Here is a 10,000-nt window from a genome sequence, read left to right as displayed (position 1 = left end):
AGCAAGGGGGGAGGCCGGCCGGCCTTGGTGCGCCCCAAGGAGAGGAGGAATCCTCCTCCTAGTAGGAGTAGGATTCATCCTTTCCTAGTCCTACTAGGAAGGGGGAAGGGGGAAGGAAAGAGAGGGAGAGGGAGAGGGAAAGATGGGCCGCGCCACCCCTCCCCTAGTCCAATTCGGACTCCTCATGGGAGGGGGCGCGCCACCTCCTGGGTTGCTGCCCTCTCTCTCCCCTCAGGCCCACTAAGGCCCAATACTTCCCCGAGGGGTTCCGGTAACCCCTCCGGCACTCCGGTTTTCTCCTCATAATTCCAAATCATCTAACTTCTCGGTCGATCACCCATCCTCTCACTACTCTAGCCTGAGCACGCTTAACTTCTGGTTTCTATTCCCCCTCGTTTCATTGAGCATGAAGTCACACGTTTCATTGTTTGAGTTTGAAACTATTATTCTAAAAAACAATAATTATTTAGTAACACTAATATTTCTTGAATAAGTAGTTTGACCACAGTTTGACCAAAATTCAAAAAAACTGAAATAATTATTTAGTAACACCAATATTCTTGAATAATTATTTAGTATCACTAATATTTCTTGAATAAGTAGTTTGACTAGATTTAACCAAAATTCAAAAAACTGAAATTTGAGCATAATTTTTTTCCTTTTAGAATTTGAGAATTCTAAAAATTTGCAAAATGGCATATGGCCGTCAAAATCGGATGCGGATTTTCGTGCTGAACATTATGATATATTATACGTTTTTTCCGACATCGTATGCAAAAGTTGTAGCCGTTTTTTACTTTTTCATAACACATTTTTGCAAAACATCTCCAAATGTAAGTTTTTAATTTTCCTAACTAGTAGATGTGGTAAGATAACTATGTCTCAAAGGATTTTATTTTTTGAAGTTTCTATCTTTTTTTTGTAGTCCCGGGACTAAAGGTCTAATCTTTAGTCCCGGTTCGAGATACGAATGGGACTAAAGGGCATCGCATCCTTTAGTTCCGGTTCGTGTCTCGAATCGGGACTAAAGGTCTCATTTGAGCCGGGACTAATGCCTTTAGCCGCTCGAACCGGGATTAATGCCGGTTCGTAATGCAACCGGGACTAATGTGTATATTGAGCTCCAGCCATAATTCCCCACTGTCCATGGCATCCTCCTCTCAGTTGATTCTTGCCATATCCGTATGGCACATCCGCGAAAGCCAACCGGTACACTTGCCTCAGCCAGCACCGTCTTTAACCGCGAACCAACCTGTGGTTGAGAGGTTAGGTGGACAGTGGTATCCCCAACCCACCAGGGTTTAAATCCTGGTGCTCGCATTATTCCTGGATTTATTTCAGGATTTCCGGCGATGCGCTTTTAGTGGGAGGAGACGTTCCCGTCGATGACGAGGCGACTACGATGACTTCGTAAATCTCAAGATGATATGCCGGCTTAGTCTCTCGGAGGTGCTGATAGGGATAGGATGTGCGTGTGTGCGTTCATTCCGATGACGAGGCGACTACGATGACTTCGTAAATCTCAAGATGATATGCCGGCTTAATCTCTCGGAGGTGCTGATAGGGATAGAATGTGCGTGTGTGCGTTCATTCCGATGACGAGGCGACTACGATGACTTTGTAAATCTCAAGATGATATGCCGGCTTAGTCTCTCGAAGGTGCTGATAGGGATAGAATGTGCGTGTGTGCGTTCATAGGAATGAGTGTATGCGCGTATATATGAGCGTTTATGTCTGTACTGATGTAAAAAAAAAGCACCGTTTTAACGCCTCCCACCTCCTACGACGAATCTCAATGCACCGCAGAAACTACATCCCCTCCCACAGACATCTTGACAGCCCCTACTCCAAGAAGACCCAAGCCAAAAAGGAGGTACCGCCGCGTCAAGTTTTGAAGCGGCGTCGGTTCTTACTTCCATGAGGGACCAGGCGATGCTAGAGGCAGAGATGATCCAGGCGCGAGACGATCAGCTGGGACACCTGGCCGATGAGGTCAGGCGCCTGTCAGCATGCATCGTCGAGCTCCGCCGGCACGCGACAGAGGCGGAGCGCGACACCAGGAGGAGGGTCTGGAACTGCGTCGTGCGCGTCCAAGAGGCTGCGCGCATAGCAGACGAGGCCGAGTTCAACGCTAAGCACCGTATATCAGCGTGCACTCCCGGTGTCCAAGACTCCAGCGGCCCCAACGTGGATGCAATAATGCCGGCTGCGATGAAGACGTACACGCACCGAAGGCATCGATGAGCTCGTCCAACACTCCTTTTGTCAGTTAGAAGATATCTTTTCTGTTAGTGCTACCTGTCTGACCTCAGCACCGTAGTCCTAGTAAGCTTTTGGCCGTAATTCGTTTCTTTTCTGTACGTAGTTCTCTTATGCATGTTTCTTCAGTTCCGAACCACTAATTTGCAATCGTAAACACACCAAATGTTCTCTCTGCGATAAATTTGTCGTGCTGTCCAAAGTTAACTGTACTTTTCAGCTAACTGACATTCTCCGGGTGTTCTAACACAACTGAATTTATTATCCTATACAGCGTTAACTGAATTTGTGAGTTAACTGAAGTATGTACGCGTGTCTAAAATTTGTCAGTTAACTGAAGTATGTACAGGTGTCTAAAATAAACTCTATCCTTAACTGAATTTCTGATCCTGTCCAACCCCGAATTTCTCCACGTGTTGTAACATAACTGATTTTAACATGCTCTCCAACGTTGACTGAATTTGTCAGTTAACTAAAGTATGCACGGGTGTCTAAAATAAACTCTGTCCTTAACTGAATTTCTCCAAGTGTTTTACTGAATTGTTCAAACCTAACTGAATTTGTTATCCTGTGAAACGTTAACCGAACCACACATTTTCCAGTTTTCTTAATTTGTGACCTTACTGACTTTCTTTTGTAAAGTAAACTTAATTTTTTTTAGCTCACTGAAGTTTTTGTGGAGTTCAAATTGAGGTGGATTGTTGCAGTTTACTAATTTGTACGGCTGTCCATGTTAACTCAATTTGTTCTACAAACATAACCTATTTTTTGAGTAATCTCAAATATGCATGGGGGTTCTAATTTAGGGGAATCATTGCATTTTACGTAAATCAGAACATCCAGGCTTTTACGAGCTTTGTATACTGGGTGTATGTACCGCCAAACAGGTAGGCATGACATGCAAGCCGGTATACTACAGGACGCTCGGTCTGTGTTGTACCGATGGTGTATGTTGCGCAAAATAGGTAGGCGTGACATGGGAGGCGACACGCGCCTCCGTGTGTGTAGCACCAAAAGGGCAGGCACTAACAGATGACGAGACTTGCCTGCTCCCCCGGCGTGTGCCTATCCGTGCTCCTTGATTGGAAGAAAATAAGATCCGGCCCTATCTTCTTAAAATCAGGAGGGAAGATGATTAGATTAGAAAGAAAAGAGGAAAAAAGACAATCGTAGAATGAAGTGAGAGCACGGATGGAAGCATGAAGAGGGAGTAGGCAAGCCGGATCCATGGGACGGGACGAGGCCTACACAGCTAGCGTCCGTGCAAAATTGTCATGCCTTATTTCTAAGAGCATCTCCAGTCGTTGCCCCCCAGACGACGATTTTACGCGTCCCCTGGAGACGAGCCGGCGCTAAAATTGGCATGGGGGCGAGCGGGTTCCCAGCCGCTCGCCCCAGGATCGTCTCAGACATGTTTTTTTAAAAAAAAAAATCTGAATTCGACAAAGTTTGGCTAAATTCGACAAATCTGACATTAATATTCAATATGTTCAGCATTACATAATTTTTTTTAAAAAGACATCTACGGAGCAAAGAAGTCGTTGAGCGCAGCGAAGAAGTCGTTGAGCGCAGCGAAGTCGCCGACGTCGCCGCCGTCCTCATCGTCGTCGTCGGCCTTCTCCTTCTTGACGGCGCGGCCGCCCCTGCTGGACCCCTGCCCGACGTCTCCAAGGCGGACCGGTGGTGGCGGCGGCGTGTCGTCGTCGTCGCTGTCGTCGAGGACGACGATGCCTCCCTCATCCCGGCCACGGCCCTGAGCTTCAAACCGCTCGTAGGCGGCATGCTGGCGCTGGCGCTCCAGCTGCGCCCAGCCATCACGCGCCCATTTGAGGGCCGCCGCGTCGTCGAGCTCCTCCTCCTTGACGCCGCCGACGAGCCCGGGCTCCATCTTTGGCTTGACGAAGCGCGGAGGAGCCGAGGAGGGGGCGCGCCTGCCACCCTCGTTGATGACGATGCCGGCGCTGCGGGTGCGCCGGCCGAGCGGCGTCTCCGCGGCAGGCTCGGCCTTGACGCCGAACAACGCCGGCGAGTCGGAAGAGTGGGAGGAGGAGCGGGAGGACGAGGAAGAAGAGGAGGAGCCAAACCTCCTGGGCGCCCACGGCCCGGCGCTCTGGCGGGGGGGGGGGGGGGGGGGGGGGGGGGGGGACGGCCGCCGCGGCAGGGTATGCCAACGACGGGTTATTGCCGCCCTCGAGGTACTTCAGCACCTCGTGGAGCGTGCGGCCCGGGACGCCCCACCAGACGCGGCGGCCGCCGCTGTTCTTGACGCCACTGACCACCGGCACCCTGTTCGTGGACGTCAGCCGCTGCGCCTGCCACCGCTGGAAGTAGTCCGCCCACGCCACGTGGTTGTCGGCGGCATACTGGGGGAGGGCGCGCTGTTCCTCCGTGAGGGATGCCCGCACGCGGTCGACCTCGGCGGCGAAGACGCCGGGGCGCGCGTCGACGTCGGGCACCGGGGGGATGGGGCCGCCGCCGTTGCTGAGCCTCCACCCCGTCGGCCCAGCGCGCATGTTCGGCGGCGCCGGGATGTTGGCTCAAAAAGCAGCCATGCCTCCCACTCCTGGAGCGAGCGGCGGCGCAAGCCGTTGGCTGCCGCGGCGTCATCTGGGAAGCGTTCGGCCATCGTCGGAGAAGGGGAGGACGCGAGAGCTCGGCGGCGCGAACGAGAGAGAGCAGAGACGGGGGAGCTCGGCGGTGCGGCGGTTGGTTTGGGCTCGGGCTGGTGTGTCCAGCGGCGAGGAGGAGCAGCGGGTTTTATAGCCCGCGCCGTGTGTACGCGTGGCGGGAGGGAAGGCGTCGACGCGCCGCCCATGACGCGCCGCCCGTGAGGAATCAATGGCAAGGCTGACCGGCGGCAGCCTTGCCATTGATTCCCCGCGAGAAACCGAGGCGCTCTGGGGGAAGACGAGGCGCCGTCTCGCTGACACGGCTGGCCCGCGGTTTGTTCGCGCAAAAAACGCTCGCCCTGGCGCCCTCGGGCGCTCCCGAGCGCGCCGGGTTCCGCCTTACGCCGGCGTCAATTTCGGCCCAAGCCGGCGAAAAACGGGCTCCTGGGGGCGCGATTGGATCGTTTTTTGGGCGCCAGCGCGAGAAAAACGCCTGGGGAGGGCCCGTTGGGGATGCGGCTGAAGATGCTCTAACTAAGCGTGTCTGAAAGAACAGGTTGTGCTATGGAAAATGATTAGCCGAAGATGCTCTAATTAAGCGTGTCTCTGAAAGAACAGGTTGTGCTATGAAAAATGATTAGCGGGTAGTATGAAACAAGATGTAGGCTTAAACATTTGACCAAAGATGAGAATATATAGTTAGACTCTTAAATAGATTTAGGGACAGGCTCATGATACAAACAAAAGGTAAGGTAGCAGACCAACATAGTTCATGATAAAACCAAAAGGTAAGGTAACAGACCAACATAGTTCTAAAGATCACTGAATCATTGCAGGTGGTGAACACAAAAGATCATTTTATCACTGCTGACAGTAAACTTCACTTCACCATGTACGAGGCAAGATAGCAAACTATTTGTGCTCATGGCACTCCATATTCTTCTACATCGAGTCCATTGCAATGTAGATCTTCACATCCAGCTTGTTCGCATCAACCACTGTCAAGGTGAGGATGTCACCATTCCTGAGATCATGGTGATCTGCAAACTTCCACCAACCAGCTTCGGCATTATTGAAGACCAGTTTCTCCTCGTAGTGGCTCAAATGTACGTTCCAGTGACAATGATGCTTGTGCGCAACTTTATGCACTGAGGGACTGTGCCCTTGAAGAATTTCTCGACTCCTTTCGGCAGCACGAACAATTGAAGATTCTGATCTAAATCTATCTGAACCATAAAACGACTAGGAGTATGAACATCATGAACATGCCCACTTTTCAAGGGACGGACCCTACCCCTGTACTCACTCCTGTGTGCCCCGAGAATACCCACAACCACCGTCTTGTCTGAATACAGGTTCTTCAGCAGCTTGTTGTGAGGTCGTTCTGGGAGTTCTGGTGAAGCATGACGAGCTGAAGCAGAACAATGAAGCACTGCAGCAGGAGCAGCAGGAGAACATGCAAGTCCATGGAGAGATGAATCCTGCAAGGAGGAAATTAAGCTTTGAATGTAGGTTGCAGCGACAAATAAGTTGCATCTGTACTTAACACAACGCGAGTTACTTACAACAGCGGGTGCAGCGGCACTTGCTTGCTTGGTACAACCTGCCAAAACATCTCTCTGTCTTTTCTTCTCACGTTCAGCCGCTAGCAAGAATCCCTGTACAGTCATCTCCGCCAGCGTTGAAACATGCGGTGCTGCCAACGCATGGTTCAGTTCTTCCATTTCCATTTTAATCTCCTGCATTCATTTAGCAGTCCGCAAGAACATGGGACTAGTTAGAGTACAAACCATACAACTTAGTACATTATGATAGAATCTTTAGGCGGTGAGTAGCTATTAGAAACCCCCATTATAATATCGTAATCATGCATTTTTGTGGTTACGGTAGTTCCTTATTGGGGATAGGCCTCATTTCAAATAGTACATCAGAGTGCAGTGGCTAAGAATTTGGCGGTTCTATGTGCTTGGAGGCGAATCTAAAGGTTCCGTTCCAAAGGTAAGAAGATCTGTATCAATTGTTGATGAGGATTAAGCGTAGCTTCTAAAATTAATCTAATGTGACCAATTCCATGCGGTTTTGAAAGGAACAACTGCATAAAAAAACCTCGCATGCAAATCAACCTAGATTGGAATGGCCACCTTAAACCTACCTATTTGAATACAGGCAACGACGGAAGATTTGAGAAAACCTAGTATGCAAATCAGTTGTACCAATAATGACGGGGCGGATTACTTACAGTACGAGGCACATTGGTGCTACTGGACTGAACATCTCGCTGCCGACTGCTGCCGACTATCTCCGCCGCCAATCTCTCACTCCATGCGTACTGCCCATCCTAGAAGCTTCTGATAGAACTCCCCAAATCTTCTTCTTCTTTGATCTTTGCTGATTCCATGGCTGACGGAATGGAGGTGGGTGTGGGAGTGGTGGAGAGGAGGAGAGTGATGATGATAAAGGGGTTTCGGATGAGTGGAGAGTGGAGAGCGGAACCGCATAAATAATGAGAGAAGGGCAGTGTGGCCCACATAGTCAGGACTATGGAGAGTTGGGCTGTCCAACTTTCCAAAGTGCCCATTAAAACGACAAATTAAGAGGCGCGTATCGGGAACATGCATGCTCTGCATGGTGAAAAGGTTGGCCTTGGTCATCCGGCTTTTATTTTACTGTACTTGTAGCGCCTGACACAAAGGCATGACAGCACGCCTGCCCGGCCAGACCAGCAGATAAGGATGACACGCCAGCTGATTAGACGGCTCATAGCCACGGACCTTTCCAATATTACCATGCACCTCCTAAAGCGCCAACCGAGTAGGTGCGCACAACATTCCGTTAACAATTCACACAAGTGCAAATTCAGTTATCTCAACACCAGGATAAATTGACACCCGGACAATTTGGGCCAGCCCGAAACATTTAGTATCAATTGACACCAGGACAATTTTAGGTTACCCAAAAAATCCAGTTACCTTTCAACTTCAGTGGGCACATGACAGATTCAGATAATAATTGACACCATGACAAATTCAGTAAACTTTTAACACAAGGGTCGATTCAACGTGGATGACATAGGGCACGGGCTGGCCAGCCCTCCTTTTAGTAATAAGATGAGTAGGAAAATAATTATTACAGGGCACAACCACAGGATTAAGCTTAAATTCTGCAAAAACATACCTTAAATCAACCATAAGCAGTCACAACACTTAATTTGTGCAGACAAACGCCTTAAATGAACCGTAAGGAGTTCACAAAGACACACAACTTAAATCATCTTGTTCTACGCATTGACAAGGCAAACCTTCTTGCGAGCACGACACAAGTACTACCAGCCTAGGCTAACATGACGAAGGCTCACTTATCCGACGTAAAGAAGTTCACATCGCCACATAGTGTGTATGTCACCTCAATTCCTGCCTGGTTGAAGATGTTCTTCATGAGCTCAGGGTGTACAACTGCAAATTCAGCCATGCATCTAACCTTGAGTTCATGGAACTTGGCAAAGGCACACCACAACGCAGCCAACTCCAGCATTCCATCTTCTCCTTGCTTCAACTCAACACGCCAACCACATCCCGTGCTAGTCTCCAGATTGATAAACCTAGGCAAGCTCAGATTGCTGGCCTGTAAAAGAAAGGCCGCACCGTCGGGTAATACCAAACGGGTTTCGCACCTCTTGTCCTGCATGACTCTAACAAAACAGTTTGGCCTCTTTTCATAGTGGAAGTGACCGATTCTAGCATAATGCTTTTTCAGTTCAGACGCCGACTTCCCCTATCAATGACAATGACGTACAACTTATATCCTTTCGTAAATGAAAGGTGTCATTCTAAAAACAAGATGAACATACCTTAGAGGCTATGTCAGTAGAGGATACAAAACCACATGTAGGTGCTGAGACTGTACTAACTGCTGGCACTGTAGACTGCATTTAGCAAGTTCAGATAAGTGTCAAAGTTGCTTCAGGGTAGGGGGTTGAATGAGATACAACAACATCATAAAACATAACGTATTGCTTTTTTACAGCATGAAGCCTTAGTTCAGCATCCACAGCCGGTGGTAAGCAGGATGGTCCACTGGTTGACTGCAGTGCCTGAATTGCATTAACTAAGTCAATAAACCACCATACAAAACAATTTCAAGAAAATGATAAAACAGAGTATATAATTCATCTACATAAACCTAGGGGTATCTTGACCCTCATTTCATCGATTCATCGACAAAATGGCCTTAGGGGTACCTTGACCCTCATTTCATCGATTCATCGACAAAATGGCCTTAGGGGTACCTTGACCCTCATTTCAGTGATTCATCGACAAAATGGCCCTAGGGGTATCTTGACCCTCATTTCAACGATTCATCGACAAAATGGCCTTAGGGGTACCTTGACCCTTATTTCATCGATTCATTGACAAAATGGCCTTAGGGGTATCTCGACTCTCATTTCATCGATTCATCGACATAATGGCCCTAGGGGTATCTTGACCCTCATTTCATCGATTCATCGACAAAATGGCCTTAGGGGTACCTTAACCCTCATTTCATTGATTCATCAACAAAATGGCCCTAGGGGTATCTTGACCCTCATTTCATCGATTCATCGACAAAATGGCCCTAGGGGTATCTTGACCCTCATTTCAACAATTCATCGACAAAATGGCCCTAGGGGTACCTTGACCCTCATTTCATCGATTCATCGACAAATGGCCCTAGGGGTAACTTGACCCTCATTTCATTGATTCATCAACAAAATGGCCTTAGGGGTACCTTGACCCTCATTTCATCAATGAATCATATGGATCATCGAATTGAACATTCATAACAATCTTAACAGCAAGATTATCATAAGAGCAAGACCATCATATGAATCATCAAATTGAACAATCATAACAATCTTAACATCAATATTATCATAACAACAAGAACATGATAACAACAAGATTATCATAATAGCAAGAACATGATAACAACAAGAACATCATCAGAGTGCATAATTCTCATAATAGCAAGACCATAAATAGCAGTGATTGCAGTAGCATAACATAAAACCAGCATAAGTTGTTCCCAAAATAGATCATAGCAATTAACAGTTTTTCCTGATCACATCATCAACAATTTTTGCCAAATCACATTAG

At 48.3% G+C, this 10,000-nt stretch overlaps 1 protein-coding gene across 1 annotated transcript; it reads right to left on the bottom strand.

The window, feature by feature from the left end:
• Positions 1–5,542: 5,542 nt before the first annotated feature.
• LOC125516093 lies at positions 5,543–7,350 on the bottom strand. The gene is made up of 3 exons (XM_048681575.1): positions 7,108–7,350; positions 6,434–6,607; positions 5,543–6,349 (listed from the first exon to the last, which is right to left on the bottom strand). Exons 2-3 carry the CDS (start codon positions 6,596–6,598, stop codon positions 5,969–5,971), a joined length of 546 nt encoding a protein of 181 aa, XP_048537532.1. The 5' UTR covers positions 6,599–6,607; positions 7,108–7,350; the 3' UTR covers positions 5,543–5,968.
• Between the last annotated feature and the right edge of the window lie 2,650 nt (positions 7,351–10,000).

This window comes from Triticum urartu, chromosome 6, assembly GCF_003073215.2.
Source record: "Triticum urartu cultivar G1812 chromosome 6, Tu2.1, whole genome shotgun sequence".
Taxonomy (NCBI): domain Eukaryota; kingdom Viridiplantae; phylum Streptophyta; class Magnoliopsida; order Poales; family Poaceae; genus Triticum; species Triticum urartu.
The sequence above is the reverse complement of the archived record's forward strand: the minus strand, read 5'-3'. Positions and strand labels throughout refer to the sequence as shown.